At 38.4% G+C, this 17,331-nt stretch overlaps 1 protein-coding gene across 4 annotated transcripts in view; it reads left to right on the top strand.

Moving 5' to 3' along the window:
- The window catches only part of LOC120737072 (rho GTPase-activating protein 42), a 74,633-nt gene that overhangs the window by 42,777 nt on the left and 14,525 nt on the right, over positions 1-17,331 (top strand). For 2 of the 4 annotated variants that reach the window (XM_040037522.1, XM_040037521.1), the window contains exons 4-11: positions 1,245-1,316; positions 11,295-11,396; positions 11,623-11,733; positions 13,081-13,185; positions 13,815-13,944; positions 14,300-14,400; positions 16,039-16,148; positions 16,642-16,698. In XM_040037522.1, the coding sequence (XP_039893456.1) occupies positions 1,245-1,316; positions 11,295-11,396; positions 11,623-11,733; positions 13,081-13,185; positions 13,815-13,944; positions 14,300-14,400; positions 16,039-16,148; positions 16,642-16,698 (788 nt within the window). The remainder of the gene's footprint in view (positions 1-1,244; positions 1,317-11,294; positions 11,397-11,622; positions 11,734-13,080; positions 13,186-13,814; positions 13,945-14,299; positions 14,401-16,038; positions 16,149-16,641; positions 16,699-17,331) is intronic. The other 2 variants (XM_040037524.1, XM_040037525.1) reach the window with 1 other exon arrangement.

Genomic DNA, 17,331 nt, shown 5'->3' on the forward strand with positions numbered 1-17,331 from the left:
AAAACACAGTTTTCTTCTCTCGTTTCTTGACATTTACTACAGGGGCTAACTTTAAAAAAAAAATCAGCTCTAAAGCTTAACATGGGTTTCATTTGAAGCCCTTTTGAACAGCTGCAAGATTGGTGACTGTAGTGTAATTATAGTGCATTATTACAACAAGTAAAAGTTACATATTTACTCTACAAGATTTTAACATCCACATCATAAAGGGAAAATGAAAACACTGCAGGCTAAAGAGATTGCATCTTCCTTTTCAAGTCACTCATTCTAGTTGGGTTTGGAGCTGACAGGGTTATTTTTAGACAGTGAAAATATGCTATGATTAATGGTTCAAAACAAAGACTCCATCTCGAGAAAGTCTGTGTTCAGAGGACTGTAGCTGGGAAGCTGATAGTCATTCTGAGCTGACACCACTAAATTAGTGCTGTTATCATAGATGTATCATAGAGCCCAGCCCTTAGTTTATCACTGGACAGAATAACACCTTAAATCAACCTTAGAGGCATGTCATTTATGGCAGTGCTTCCTGTGCTCCACCAGTCTGATGTCATCTGGTCTCGGTGGGTGAAAGCTCATACACAGAAAATTCAGAAGCACCTTAATGGCACCTTTTTGAACTGCTCACCTGCAGTTCAACATAGACAGTAATTGACACAGTGTATCTCAGCTTTTCAGTTTCTGTCTGGAATAAAAGCGGAGTGACTCCTCCAGAGACCTTTTTTCCGGTCACAGGAGAGGTCACCAGTATGTAGAGACATACTTCAAAAATTTAAATGCATTGCCAATTGAACTTGTAGAGCTGTGCTGCTGCACTGTGTTATAACTCACCAAGATTTGACAATACTGGTGCATCAAAGCTCATATAAAAAGGCTCCGATTTTGTCTGCCTTGCAAGACTATTGTTGAGTGCTTTATCTCATAGATCTGCTGCACTCATTTCGGTTCCGTGCAGTCACACACTGTTCATTGTCGCTGGCTTAAGAAATATTATTAAATGTGATTGCTCCATCTTCCACGTGTATTTTCAACTGTGTTCGACTTAAGCTGAATGATTCCATAATTTCCTGTGTGGCACATTTGTAGACCAAGCTTATTGTTAAAAAAGTGAATGGCTGCCAGATTACATTTTTGTGATATTTTTCTTTCTAATAATTCTTTTTGAAATAGTCTGAAGACTCTGGTTCTATCTTTCAGTCAAACTGACGTCTGTCTGTATCACTGCTTTCTTATGATTTTCATTTCAGATTCAGAATGCAGATGATGTGTTGATTACTCCTTTGGAAAAATTTCGTAAGGAGCAAATCGGCGCTGCGAAGGTAAGAGACCACCTACATGTGCAATTAGTAGCTGAACAGCGCAGGATATTTCATGTATTCTGACACACTCACCTCCTCTCCTAAGCCCCTTCATTTTCACTACAGTATGTAAATCATTAATTAAAAGTAAAATGTGACACTACCAAGAGAAGTGCCCTGCCCCTAATTAATGAGGCTAGTAGGGGGTATAAACAAATGTGTTGCTCTGCAATTGTGATCTTAAACGGTATTAACTCTTTTTAGTTTTCTATAGTAGTTAGTTTATATTCATTAAAACAAGACATATTGGACATTTACTATTTCTGTATCCAACTATGTTAATTAACACAAACTACATTTGACAGATTCCCCGTTTTGAAAACCACATTAATAATACAATACTTTATCCCATGCCATATTTCGCTTCATTTTTATATAAAAATAAACTTTTTTGTGCTGTGAAAAGGGCACTGCACGATAAAATTCTAGCTGCAAACTTTCAACATCTAATATATTTCACCTTCACCCATTTTATAATCAGATTACTTTAAACCTGATACGTATAATGCAGTCCTCACTAACCTATTGCATACAGGCTTTTGATATCAGTAGGGGTGTTGCTTGAAGGCATCCTGGTTCCACAGTGGACATGTTGTTGAGGCTGAAGCTGACTGCAAAGAACAGTGTGGGTTTGTTGCCACAAGCCATGCTTTCATTCCTGGCCAACGCAAAGGCATAAAATGAAAGTACAGCAGCTCGTTTGTGGTTATTCCCTTGGTGAGATCACACATGAACAAGCTTGTAGAATGCAAGCCTTTGCACTGCTCTCTCACACAGTTTGCAAGTTCATTCCTAACTTTATACTGAACTATGAATCATTTGCACATCTTTACACAACCCTGACCCCTGTGATGGTCAACCTAGCCTCAAAGTTAGACTCGCACATTTTGATTTATTTCACATGACTTGACAGCCACTGGTCTGTAAAAGCAGTCACCTTACTGTACGTCCAAAATAATGGAACAATCTCTCTTCACAGCGCTGAGGTGTGAACATAAATCATCTCCTTCTTCTGTCCAGGCCAAATAACCGATGTCACTTCATGTCTTAGGCATCACATGTATCTACCATAATGAAAAAGCACATTTTGCTTCCATTTCTTTCTCTCACTTCCCCATCACAGTGTTCAGTGCAATTGCATTGACTGACTATGTTTATAAAATGGTTCCTTAAAAGCCACAGCCCCTGTCACTCCCACTGCTGCTTATTTCCTCCGACCACTTTCTCCTAATGGCTCTCTCCTCCTACGGCCTATCCCCCGCTAAACATTAGCCCAACTAGAGTGAGATAAAAGGCTGACATCATGAGTGGCTGAGCAACTTTCCACTGTTCCGAGAATCTGGAGAGATCTGCAGGCTGTCTGACCCTTCCAGTTACTGCATTTCATGTCTGAGAACATAAGGTGGACAAATTGGGAGCTCTTGCCTTATATGGGTGTGCTGCGAGTAATCCCAAAGAGGTTACGTACCACTGTATCAGCTTCTTAGGCACAAGCACAACACTTCCATAGCAGCAACTCGCTAGCAGATTGACTGCAGCACTATAGGACATATTAGGCACGGTCTGCTTAGCACAAGGCTGATCCAAATGTTTGGAATGAACCCCCTCAAACTTCAGTGCAGTCTACTGTAAATACACATGCTTCCAGAACTCAAACAATCACATATTTTCACCGGAGCACCATATGCACTGGCTGCCAGACTGTGATGTAGAACTGAAATTGTTGTTACACTTCTTCTTTTTACTCTCAGGTATATGTTTCTGTTGCTTTCCCAGGTAACACAAACAATACTTTCAGAACTGAAATAAGAATTGAGAATGATCCTAGTTTCTGTTTATTTATACTGCTACAGTGACCACAGTTTACTTAATGGAGAGTAAATATGATGAACAGTTTGCTTTGTTCACCATGTTTAGTGTTCAACTTCTAAAACATCTGTAATATTCATTTGTGTTTAATGAATATTCATTAATATTTTATGATTTTTTTTTTTCAAAAGTGGGCCTGAAGTGTCACATAGAGCTGATGTTAAATCAGTACTAGAAAGCTTTGTGAACATTTAGGGGGGCAATGTGTGTGTATTTAGTGGTTGTCAGACCTTGAAATTTAAATAGGCCCCAGGGACACTTTGTCAAAGGAAATACCAGGGGGTGTCTGGCTGTGGGTGGCATTCTTCCTGTCTGAAATTTTGACACTATTATATTTCCTTCAAAGATCGTCTTCAACATTAGGGGCACTGTGGGGGTCCCACACTTGCTGAGTGTGAGGAATTAGTGCAAATAGACCCAATTGGGATACAGATGGCCACCAATGATTTGCAAGGTCCTACTGTACAAAGCGTGGTTAGACATCAGATGATTCTTAACTAGATTAGATATGACTTTTCCATCTATGCTGCATAATCCTAAAATATGCTGCTGAGTCAAGGGATCAATTAAAGTGGCCTGGGGATACACCTGCCAGCTGTGGCCAAAACCTTTGCAATCACACAGATAGGAACAGTATATTTTTATATCTTCATTAACCTTGGAATTTTTCAATCAGTCACTAGATGTAGGTAAGTGCCTCTTTGCGTGCACTTGACTGAGAACTTTTACTTGTATCCAATATACTTTAAATTGTATTAAAATACTGGAAAACAGGGCTGGCCCACAGACCGTATAAAAGATGATTATAGCTACAGTGATGTCAACTGCTGATTTCTAAAGTCCTGTTTTTGAGCCTGAAGATAAGCGTTTTCATCGTTAGCATCTCGGTTTCAAAGAGCAGGATGTAACAAAGAGGAATGGACTGACTGTAAAGCTGCTTGCTCATTGGCTAATGACTCGTCAATCATAAGTAGTTAGCTAATCAGCATACCATAGATAAGTCTAAACATAGTGTGGCCAAGATTTACAAAGAAGTTCTACTGAGAGCATAAACTCATCAGATCAGTCTTCAGATCCCTTCTAGTGTAATGCAGTGTAGGATGACTTTGTGTAACGCCATAGAGTAGCCAATTATGAAGTGTTTTTTACACTAAAAAATAAATGACATTTCATTTAGAGAGTTTCAAAAAAGTTCAACTTATCCGTAATTATATTAGGGATTTTTGAGCTATTTAAAAGTGAGAAATAGCTAGCTACTTCCGTTAGCCATTGCTAACAGCAAGCCAACAATTAGCTTTCTGTAACAGCATGGGTTATGGCAGTGGGAAAAGATGGTGAATTCTCCTGTCAGCTCATAGTTTTGGTCCTGTCTGCCTGATTTAATCTGGCTTGCTCACCTGGCACTGGATCCCAGAATTGACAATGGAATGTTCCATGCAGTACAGCACGGAGGTGGATTTAACATGTTTTTATATTACAGACTAGACACTGTCTGGCCTTACAAGAGCCAAAGAAGACAAACTGCCTTTACTACCCTGCTCTTTTAGCTCTCATCGCAGCCATGAAAATGTGAAGTGAGCATACCTCCCCCACCAGCAGAACTTTTGAAACACTTCATTTTGAAAAGAAAAAAAACAAAAAAACCCTGGGCAACATAGAGTTGTACACGTTTATGTGTCACTACTTCATTAACTATTCACAACAATCAATTAGTTGAAGCACAGACAAGCTGGTCGGGAGTCAGGAGCTGTCAAACACACAAACAGATTCACACTTTTACTGTGAAATAATTTGTTACGCAGCAGCTGTCTGATCAGACAAGTCTGAATATTTTTATGTTAAAAGTCTGATCCATTTATTAAAGTTAAAAATATTTGTTTCAGTTTCCCCCTTAAATTCAAAGTCAGTAACAGCAGTTGTGGTTATGTGGTTATATTATTGCACAGATGTTAACCATAAAAAGTGGGACCTCTCAGAATATTAGTACTTATAAAAACATGGGAGCAGGCAGTCTGATAATGAACTAGTTAGGGTGTTATTATTGTCTTGTTAAACTTCACAGAAGAGATGTTTCCTCTCAAACATATAGTGTTATCTTTCTATCTGATTTATTTCAAGGGTCAGTTAATCCAAATTACCAAAGCAGAGTTGACAGGCTTCAAATATCATCATCATATCATTTCCCTCCACAGCCCACAAGAATTGTTTTTAAGTATTCTTGTAAGCCATTGTTTACTGCTTAAGATTACACTGACCATGATAGAGAACAGACTATAGAAAAGAGTAGCAAACTAATATGAAATAAACTGGTGCCATGAGTTGGTTTTCCTTCTACCCTTAATTTTTCTGAGCCACCAGGTGCCCTTGAACCAAAGTATGATAAAATATATTTTATCATTTCCCAAAATTCTCAGGATGTTGAAGATCCCCTCCAGACTCCTTTGTTGATATTCGCTTTGAATATTAATTTATGTCTGATATACTTTTTTTTTCAAATAAAAAAAAATATATAAGATATGCAGACTCAGGTTTCCACATAGTCCCCTGGCTCTGCAAGAGTTCCCAGATCTGAATACCAGATAAGCCTGCACTTTTGTTACAGCTTGCCTGGTAAGGAAGCACCATTTTTTTAGCGGTTTAACTAGCAAATTTAATAAAACGTATTAAACAAAATAACGTAATTTTAATAGATGACAAAAATATAAAAATGATTGAATGTGAAAGGCAGTAGAATATTTTGTATTGGATGTATTTGAGAGTGGATATAGTTTGTCTGAGTTGCACAAAAACAACATGAAGGAGCTAAAAAGAAAGTGAGAGGGTAAATATAGGGCAGCCAGGCGAGCCGACTATCAGCGCCGGTTTTATAGCCTGCCCACCTAGGTATCTAAAACACATGCCGAGGAAAGGAATGTTGAGAGTAAAAACTAGGGGTCATCACAGCCTCGCACTTGTCATACTAGGACTGGACTGCAAAAGAATTTTAATGGCAGAAAGTCCTGTTTACTGGCAGAGAACTTCAGCACATCTGAGTTTCCCATTGTCAATAGAAGATTTTAAAAAGGACTTTGGGTTTGACACAAAGTTAAACTCCAGATTCCAACCAAGTAGAGGTTGCTCTGTTCTGGGAAACTGCATAAACAACCACCCCAAACTTACTGATGAGTATACTTCTTAATATTTATTGAAAATGTATATTATGATAGGCCGGGTACATCAAAAGCAAGAAAACTTCAAATAACAGTGACTGCAACTGATTGTTAAAGTTATAGCCAATATATTAGTTGGTGACAGATTAATTAATTATGCTTTGACCTTTTAACTACATTGTGCTTATAGACTGTGGTTGTGTTTGTTCACTATACGAGAACGACACATCCCAGCTGTATTAACATAAAAATCCATTGTATAATCAATGAAGGAAGTGCTGTCCTAGATACTATGCATTGCATAAAAAGGTTAGCAGCCTGTCAGTTATTAGTGTCGTAGTGATTTATCAAAAAATGCACAAGGCGATAAGGTAAGAAGAACAAAACGAGCTTTGAAAACATTTCTCCTAAGAACTTGAGATGACAGCACCGTGGATGATGCAGAGACTCAAACTTTGTGGTGCAAAAACAACAAAACGCATGAATAATGCGATGCAGATTGAATACATTTCTTTTTGTTATTCTCGTATCTGTTCCATCACTTCCCACTGTGCCCTACCCAATAAAGCAGAAACACTATTAAAACAATCTTTCTGAAAGTAATTACTTTTTCTCCTGATCATCAGAATTTCACAAGGCAGTAGACCTTGAGAGGTCGGTCTTTACCTGTTTTAAGGCAGCAGCCGTTCGCTGTAAATATATAAGATATTGCCTTTCGCAAAAGAAGTATATTAAATCAGATTATGCGCAAACAGTGAAATCATCCCGAAAAAGAAGAAGGATGCCTACAAGCATAAAGAAAAATTTAACATGAAAGATGGCGCTGAGTGCAGCTGCTGTGATAGCTTTGTCCCAGCTCATTGATAAGAAAGGCAATAAGAGTTTGGTAATATTTTGTCCTGTTATCCTGAAATAGATCAAACCATCTGAGACGGTTGGCTTTTTGAAATCAACTATGTTCTTTAGTCTGAAATATTTGTAGGAGGTAACATTATATAAACTAGCAAGGCCAGGCCTGCAGTGCTTGTTTATTCTTCATTATATCATTGTATATAGTGTGACAGTAAACACAGCTGAAAGTGTTTGTTACATTAATAACTTCTTAAAATGCTAATTTGTCTAGTTTCTTCAGATTTCGATCAAACAACACCAAACAACAATCTATGGCAGAAAAAAACAGTTTGGCATCGGCAGAGAAGATTTTGCCGAAAAGAGACGTTTTTCTTCCCGTAACCCACTTACTCAACTCTGCTGCTCAACCCACAAATGCAATTTCCTTACACATTTGGCAGCATTTAATGGCAAATAAAAAAGCTTCCAACAGTACCCTGCGATAATACATGATTCCCAGCATTTCTTTCAACCGTTGTATTGAATAGGGGTATTGGACTGTGAGGGCTGTGAATTTCTAATGGTACTGGTACCAACTGCTAAATTTCTGGAATCAACACATACCTGACTGGAATCAAATTTATAACATATCAATTTTAACTGTGATTTTTAAAAAATATTCATATTACTTAGATGCAAAACCCTGCTGAATAACTTGCTTGTTACCTTAAAAGTAATTTGTGTGGCCTGAGAGAACTTCTTAGTCACAGACTTAGTCATGAGCCAAGCTGACCTATGATATAATCCAAAACAAATAATCATCAAATCTGTCATCTTATTAGGAAGTTCCAAATGTCCAAATGATTCAAGTTGTTTTTCCCTATTTCTTATCTCTAGATTAGGTGGTAAGATGGTAAGAGGAAAGCTTCGCTTGACCTTGATGGGAGAGATGCCTAAGGGATCCTTACAATACAGACCTACTGCATATTCAAGGAAAGCTTGTCAAAAGATTTTCTTTTCCAGAGTATAATAAAAAAAAGCTTTTTGGAGATATAAAGATACCAGCGTTTTTCTTGCTGCATCTTTATTCAGCCTTTAAAAGTTGGTCTGTGATATACCAAGAAAATCCCACTGTGAAACAGAAAGGCATGCATACTATATTGCGGACTCTTATCTTTATCACTTTAAAGCCAGAAAACAAAGGGACTGATGAATATTGTTTAGACTAAAGCTTTGCGTTTTGCCTCACACACGAAGGATCTTTTCTCTGTTTTTTTTTTAAACTGCAGAAGCAGATGTTGTAATTATTTCATACTAATTGGCCAACTTCTTGTCTTCTCAGCAGGTGGGATATCAGGTAAAGATGGAGACAATTATTTATTTATTTATTTATTTATTTATTTATGTGGACCACATCCAGCTCCTGTGTGGTGAAATCACACATCAAAATAACCCAGCTATTGCTATTTAATCACCATTCTGGACCCCTGGTCCAATTAGCCGCCTCTAGCGAGCTCATAGAGATTTGTTTTAAAGTTTTCCCTTTCATGTCACTGCTCAGAGAATCCGTTTAAAATGAACAAGCGAAGAGATATCCCGCATGTGATTCCTCGCTAGACATTGATGTTTGTGTTCTTCCAGGATGGACAGAAATGAGGAAGTGTAGAGTAACAGTGTGTGATGGCTGGGGTTCTTTCCTCTGCATACACGTGCACAGAAACGTTCGACCTCCCTTGCCGCTTGCATCTGTTACCATGGCGATGAGAGGCGTAGAAATGATGGCCCTGAGGCTCGTTAGGGCCAGTGTCAAAACTAGCGATGTGCAGCTAGTGTCCAAATATTCCTCCTGCAGTCTTCATATCTGTTCTCAGCATCCTTTCTATAGCAAACTGAGAAGTCCTGATGACCAGAAAAAAAGCCGCCTGCAGTTTTTCCTCATCGCTTTCCTCCCTGCAATGTTACATTAGCAATTAGCAAAGTTACCCATACTACAGCTGCCATCAAAGCGCTCTTAACAGCAACATTAGACTTTTCTAGTTAGAAATTCCACTACAGAGCAATCTGCATCAGAATATTCTCTTCCTGCATCTGATTTATTCATGAGAGCGAACAAAGCAATCAGATGAGGAAATCTCCCAAGTGATAGGTTCATGTGTGTTTTGTGCACCACAGAGTGTCGGGAAGTGCTTTGACTTTATTCATTCCCAGCTAGATGATTACTCTCCAACGCTGGCATTAGTTTGTGTTAGAAACTCCCACTTTGCATGTGCTTGAGGGTATACATATATATATATGTATATATATCCACCCCAATGTCTTATGTCCCCACATGTTGGGCTTCAAAGCCTTTTCCTTGCACTGCAACTACCTTCTCTTGAAGACTTTTTGCAATTTAAATGCTCATATTCCACTCTGATTGCACAGACATATCCAGGGGCTGGGGGGTATGATCAACACATGGACAAACCAAGAAACACCTGGTGTTCTGCTAGGGTATCATTATGGTAGCACCAGTTTATACACGTCCTGCTTGGATCAAAACAAAGCAGTGCACTTTGGTGACTTAATCAGGCTGGCTATGCCTCACATATTCACTGTAGCTCTGAGTCACTGCCTGCACTTTGTAAGTGTGAAAGAGTTAGGCCAGACAGACAGAGAGAGGTTTGTTTTTGGGTGTTTTTTTTGTGAGGACTTTTCTGGTGTGCTCACACTGGTCAGCAGCGCTGGGAGATTCCTGCTGTGACTGTGGGGCTCAGCTAAACCTAAAGCTCTTAATTTAATGTGATCTCCAGTGTGTGTGTGCATGTGCGTCTGTGCGTTTGTGTGCATGTTTGTGTTTTCCCCAGGGCTTCTGCTGTATGCGTGCTCACAGAATAATGTCACATCACAGTGGCAGAGAAGACAGTCAGCTACCTTTTGTTCTCTAATAAAAAAAAACCTTAAGGGAAATTTATTTCCTGTCAGCTGACATCATTTTTAATCATGTATTTATTTTCTCATCCACCTGTGTATTTCTTTTTCTTTGTTTCAGGAAAGAGTGCTTATATACAACAGATTTTGTTTCCCCTCCCTCATTGCAGAAGAGATTATTTCTGAGTAGACGTGATAAGAAAGATGAAAATGAGATGCTGCTACATTAAATTATCTATTGATTTGATTTAATTCTTGTTGTATGTTGAAATGTTACCATGTCTTACTGTGAATTCCTCCACAGTTTTATTTCTGAGGTTTGCTGGGGCTGAACGCTGTTCTAGGTCATATCAGTAGCTAGCCGATTAGACTTGCTAAATTTCAGGGCCATGGGAATGAAAATAAACAAGAAGGATCTGGTTACAGTGGCCGTTTCCTCACACTTTCCCCAGCCCCCGCTTATTCTGCCTCTCCGCTCCTCTTTATGAATGTTTGCATTGCGAGATGAGCTTTAAGTAGGCAAAGCTTGGTTTAGAGGTCAGACTTGCAGATGAGGCATTTGAATGTCCTCACTGAGACAGGTTTTCACTGCTTGGGCATTTTGATTAAGTACTATAAAATGGATCTTCTGCGGGGCAAAATGTTTAATTTCTTTGTTCGTGCACTTTATGGATCGGCATCTCACATGAAAAGCCCATTTCCTGCGCCTTCTTCAGAGTCTTCTGAAACATGCTGACTGAATTCTGGGACTTGTAACTGTTGAGACTGACTTGTGTCTGTCGGTGGATAGCAAAGCAGAACAAGAAAAGAGATGCTAACATCAACTGGCCAGCTATGTGACAGTGCCAGAAGCATTATGCTATGTGTGATTTACAGTGCTGTGGGTTTCACTGTGAAGTTATGTACCTGCCTGTGAATAACAGAATAACAGTGCATTATTCTCACATGACCCATCGATATGCCGACATTGTCTGCTCCTCTGTGCGTTTGTTATAAGCCACTTTGAAGACCTGCAATAATCTATTGTCAGAAATTTTTAATTACATGTGGCAAATGGCATGAGAAACTGTAGTTAGACCTCCACCTAGTGGCAATCCATTCCCACACCCCCAGATCGGGGAATAAGTGACACATTTCTGGTAATGTTTAAGCCTTTCATGTGTCTTGTGAACCTTTTTAGGAGGGGAAGAAAAAGTTCGATAAAGAAACAGAGAAATACTACTCTACACTTGAGAGACACCTCAGCTTGTCATCCAAAAAGAAGGAAGCATATCTGCAGGAGGTAAAAAGAAAAACAAATTTTCTCATCCTGCAAACGTGTCTTTGAATAATGCAGTTTTATGGTCAGCCGAGTGTCTTTGGAAAATAAGCTGCTTGTGTGCTTTGCTGTGCTCCTTACCCCTCTCTCTAACAACAGACTATTTCCACGTGGTGATACAAACATTAACTCCTAGGTTGACGCTTGTCGTCGTTGTGGCACTAACCCTGGTTTGTTTGCTCGTTCTCAGGCTGACATGCAGATTGACAAGGAGAGACAACTCTTTTATGATGCGTCCCTTGAGTATGTCTTCAAAATACAAGAAGTGCAAGAAAAGAAGAAATTTGAGTTTGTCGAGCCAGTAAGTGAAGTGCCAGTTTTATATATTTCTCTGCTAAATTAGTTCTGCATTTTAAAGATGAAGGAGTACATTTTCATGCTTTGATATATTTTATTTGTAGTCAAAATACCACCAGATCTCTGTAACTACTACTACATTTCTTTTTTTTTTTAATGTCTATCATCCTGGAGTGAAGGCAGGTGCATTTATACAACACTCACAGGAACATAACCACACTTGTATATCCCACGTATTTGTCATCTTCATCACAAATTCTTTGTAATGTAGTTGATCCATTTGGGGAAGCTTGTGGGTAAAATTAGATGAAGTATCGGCTGTCAAACAAAAGAAGACAGAGTGCTAGTGCAAATCAAAGGCTTTATGAAAGCCCCTGCTTTATAGATATGTAGAGTCAATTTTAACATCTTTAGTGCAGATGCTACCAGGAAACATTAAACTTGTTTCCTATTAAATGTCTGGGAATGTGAGATGGGTGCAAAGTAGCTTTTTCAGACGTCCTACTCCCATTTGTTTACATCCACTGGCAACTTACCCACAACCCTGGCCCAAAAATGTAAATCTCCGGGCCCCAGGTAGTGCTCAAAATATGACAAGGCTCAACCTTGTGTGTGATGAATCTGGGCAAAGAAAAGATGGTTCATCCTTGAACATTTGATATACCAAGCCTCAGCCCAGAAATCAAATCAGTGGTTGTGTCTGAAGGTTTTACTGAAAGCAACTCCATGTTTGTGGGCCACACTTGTTCACGCAAGAGATGGCATCAGTTTGTTTCTCTGTAACAGTAGATCTTTATGCTTTATTTATGTGTGTATTTATTTATTAATATATTTAGATGTATCCACAATGGCCATGGATGTTTGTGTGTTCTACAAAAAACAAGATCAATATCTGTCTGCCATAAAAGCCGAAAACTTTTTTAAAATTTGATGATTTTTTTTTCCACTAATATCCTTTTTTCAGTTTTCTGCTTGTCAGTACAAAGATGTTCAATAAATTATCGATTTAAAAATAATGAGACTCAAATTCCTTCAACATGAGATTTAAAAGTGAACATCAACAATGTAACAAAAAATTCTGACAAAATGATTGGCAGAATAGAAAACAATGTACATATCATTGAGATGACATTATCATAATAATAATAACAATAGAAAAACGTCCGGATTACTTATATATTATAGGTAGGATATTCTATTATATGCTATTATAAATGTTTTCAGTGTGTAGAATGGATGTTCTGTTTTACAAGATGCCTTTAAAAAAACACTTGCCCATGTAAATAGGCAATCAAGTTCTTGTAATGTTTATTAACTCGATAATTCACCAATAAATATTGTTCCATTCCAGCTCCTGGCCTTTCTTCAGGGTTTGTTTACATTCTACCATGAAGGATATGAGCTGGCTCACGAATTTGAGCCGTATAAACAGCAGCTCCAGTTCAACCTACAAAACGTAAGTCTCAACACCTCAGGGGTTGTACACAAAGGCAACCAGCCACGTAATCAGATTCTGCAGCTTATCATACCCTGATATAACAAGCGGAGTTTTCACAAATGGATAGCTGTGTGATTAAATGAAATTCTTTGCTGCGCCGAGGATCGATATTTTCAGTGTTGCATTGCAGGCAGTAACTGTAGGCCATTTTATGGTGTGTCAAAAAAGACTTGGGAGTAAAAGTCTAGTTGCTGCAGTGCTGCCTTGTTCCATCACTATGTCCTCTCTACTTAGGTCCTGATGGTTCAAACATCTCTCTGACCCAATATGTCAGTTCTGTTGCCCTTACAGTTTCCACTCGGTAACCCTCTCTCGGATGCAGAGATTTCTGATGGTTACTGGATGAATGGAGGCTGCTTCACCACTCACTGAGATATTAAATGGCCTGATATTGACCTTTATGACTCCAAATAAGAGGCTGACATCTTCAAGATCGTGTTCTAATTTTAAATGACCTAAAAAGTATTATTTAAAAAGTCTAATGATAGTTTTTATTTATTTGTTCTTTGAGAAAAAAATAGATGTGTTTTTATTTTGAGAGATCAGAGATAACACAATGATAACATAACCCTAAATTTCCCACACAGACACGAAACAACTTTGTGAGCACCAAGCAGGAAGTGGAGAAGCTGATGAAGAGGATAAGGTCGGCAGATCAGGACTATAAACCACCCGGGCAGTGGACGATGGAAGGCTTCTTGTATGTCCAGGAGAAACGTGAGTCTTCCTAGCTGTGCTCCCAGCCATCCAGGCCATCTCACTCCCCTTCACTTTCAAGTGAATGGTTTTACATCCATCACCATAAACATGTCTCGAGTTCTCCCAGGCCTCTGCCGAAGAGATCCACTCACACAGAACTCATAATTCATCCTGTTTACGGATTCACTTTGATGTGCTCTCAAATGGGGGAGTTACCACAAATGGTAGATTATTATCAGCAGCAATAAACAACTTTTGATTTATCACACTAAAATTGCAAATTGATTTTCAGAAGTCTTTCCAGAAGCCTGTGATTCAGTGAAAAATTATTTTGCCTCAACTAGTGTTTTCTTCTGCATTTGTTCTGTCCTAGGTCCTCTGGGATGCACTTGGACACGTCACTACTGCACTTATGAGAAAAGCAGCAAAACATTCACCATGAGCAACACTGAAAACAAGTCAGCTGGGAAACAGGTACTTTACATTCACTTTCTTTTTTTTTTAGTTTAACATTTGCACGATAAAAAGCTAAGAAAAGAAGGAGCAGAGTGTAATCTGTGTGGAAAAAAAAGAGGCTTAAAGGCATGGTTAGTCCCGGGAGGAGAAAACGGAAAATGCCAGATTGACAAAACTGCAAATTAGGCGTAGAAGACAAAAGACTCGTTACGTCAAGGCAAACAAACATGTTTTATTTTTAAATAACAAAATGAACAAACAACACCGCAGGGGAATTCAAGGAATGAAAATAGTCCGTTAAACTAAACAGTTATAGTATCTTGCTTTCTAAGTGATCTAATGAATGTTTACTTCCTTTGTAGGAATTTATCGCTATGACTTAATGACACTTCATGTAGATCAAATGATAACTGATAATTATTTCACATTTTATGTATTAGATGAAAAAAAGCTTCCAATCAATCCTTTTTTTGTATGTAGTAATTGGATGATGATATGGAGTAACTTCCACAGGGAATACTGCTTAGCGCTGCTGCGTCTGGTACAAACCGACTGAAAATGTCAGCATGGTTTTGAAGTGTTTAGCTATCGCAGTTTAACCTTTTATTTTTCACAAAAAAGTATTTGTAGAAATACAGGTTCCAGTGAAGATTTAAAAAAATATGTGCACTTCAGTGCCACACAGATTAAAAAATTATGAAAACGTACTTTTAAAGAACTCCAGTAAACTTCAAGGGAGAAATTATTTAAAAAAATATCCCCATAACTGTGAGTTTCCGTGCATTTTTCTGCACATGTTACAGATATGGCTACATTCTGATTTACTAATGATCTCAGTTTCTTTTTATTTTTGAATAAAATCGAATAAAACACAGAAACCCACACACAGATGGAGAGGGAGAATATAAAGCCCAAAGCCAATGCAGGTGCAGGCGTATTTTTATCCACATATCTGGTGTGTTGCAGTTGGCTACAGTCAGTCTTACTGGCGTGCACAAGGGGAGGATGTGCTGTATGTGAGATATGGCTAATTCTCAGAAAGAAAGAACAAAACCCGTTCAGGAGGTAATTGAATTGGTACTTTCAGCTGACACTGAGGGCCTCTAATGGGAAATGAAAAACAAGGTCAATGATATAATGTAATTTTAAAACTATATTTTCGCGTGTTTAAAATCAAGATAATTGAAATAAAAGCTCTGCTTCTTGATAAGTGGATGATATGAATGCGTGCAATCAAGTAGCTTTGTTTGGGCTGACAGCCCAAATCAATTTTTAGGCATATGAAGATTGCATCGAGCTCGAGTTTAGAAAGTCTGAACCACCAAAAAGAAAAAACTAGCAAAACAACAAAAAAAGAATTTTGCAAATCCAAACCACAATGGTAAATGTTCTGTTTTTGTTGTTGTCGATGATTAAGGTTTTTTTCATTAGTTTTTCTCTTTTTTCTGTATTTCCAATCATATTTTCACAAAAGCACTGGACGCTCCGGATACATAAATCTTCTGGTTTCAAAGTACTTTCTGTGTCTCTCACAACAAACACACAGCATACATATTAGTCATTTCAGACTTGCAGTTGTAAATATATTCATTTTCATTCCATAATCATTTTTCATTGTATTTTTAACTAATTAATGACGAGTGTGTTTATTTCTAGAATGGTCTTGTCGTAAATCAGCCAGAGGTGTTCAAGCTCAAGTCCTGCATTCGGAGAAAAACGGACTCCATCGACAAGCGTTTCTGCTTTGATATTGAAGTGGCAGAGAGGTCTGTGATATGTATCCCTGAAAATGTCTAATAGCTTTCATAGGGTGAAAACACATGCAGAATGTATTATGTATTGCCTTAATCACCACCTACAGCCAAAAAGAAAAAAGAAAGTCATTGCACATCGCCTGCTGAATACTCATATTAGTAAGATAGCAGTTGGACACACTTTTTTCTTGTTAAAACTAACTTAACATAAGAACGACGAACTGCACGTGACATTTTGTGTTATGTTGAACTCACCAATACTGGAAATTAACCCAGATTCCCCCTGGAGTACACAACGTTTGAACATGCAAGAGCTGTTCAGGTTTGATTAACATCTTCAAAGACTCGGTTTAACAGTGTTAGACGTAATCAGCTCTGTTTGTGTCCTGCATGTTTCTCGAGTCCTCTCCCCCCGCTCCGTTTGCTGTATGTCTACATTATCATTATTTTTTTTTTTCTATTTTTGAACCCATCCCATCTTTTCTCTGTGTTCATGTCAATGTAGAAATGACATCTGTCGTGGAACTCTTTTCAGGCCGCTTCAGTTTTTCTGTAAAGTCCGGTATGTGAACTGACCAGTGCTGCCCTTTCAGTGCAGTTGCATGTGCTGCATGTGTCCTAATCATGTTGTTCACTCAATATTAAATCCAAACCTAATGAAATCCTGCTGCTTTCTTAGCACTTCACAAAATCTGACTTGGTCACTTGGTCAAGACACATTCTTAAATTATTTCTTCTTGTCTGCAATTACTCAAGTAACACACAATATTGAACTTAGAATTAATTCCTATTTTTTTCCCTTTCTTTTCAAAACCTTTGGCCATGTGGGAACATTCATAGTTGATTTGTTTTTAATGTTTCACGGGGAAATAGGATTACATATTGGGCAATGATCAAAAACATTTAAGTAGCTGTCAGCTGATTAACACTGGCTCAATTGACCAAGCCATCCATTATGAATGCTTGATATCAGTTCTTTATAGTGATTTGTACCCCAGAATAGAGTTAGCACATCACTGTGTGTTAATGTTGCACTGCAGCAGCAGGCTCAGCATTGCTCACGCTCGGTGAGTGTTGCTGAGCATGGACAATAACTGCAATTTATTTGCAGGACAACTCATTTATCATTAACTGCGCTGCCCCAAGGTACGTGTTCTAACCACAAGGACAATGTGGGCCAAGCTCCAGTCAGCTT

This window comes from Simochromis diagramma, unplaced genomic scaffold (genome assembly GCF_900408965.1).
Source record: "Simochromis diagramma unplaced genomic scaffold, fSimDia1.1 OVJJ01000463.1, whole genome shotgun sequence".
In the NCBI taxonomy this organism is placed as follows: domain Eukaryota; kingdom Metazoa; phylum Chordata; class Actinopteri; order Cichliformes; family Cichlidae; genus Simochromis; species Simochromis diagramma.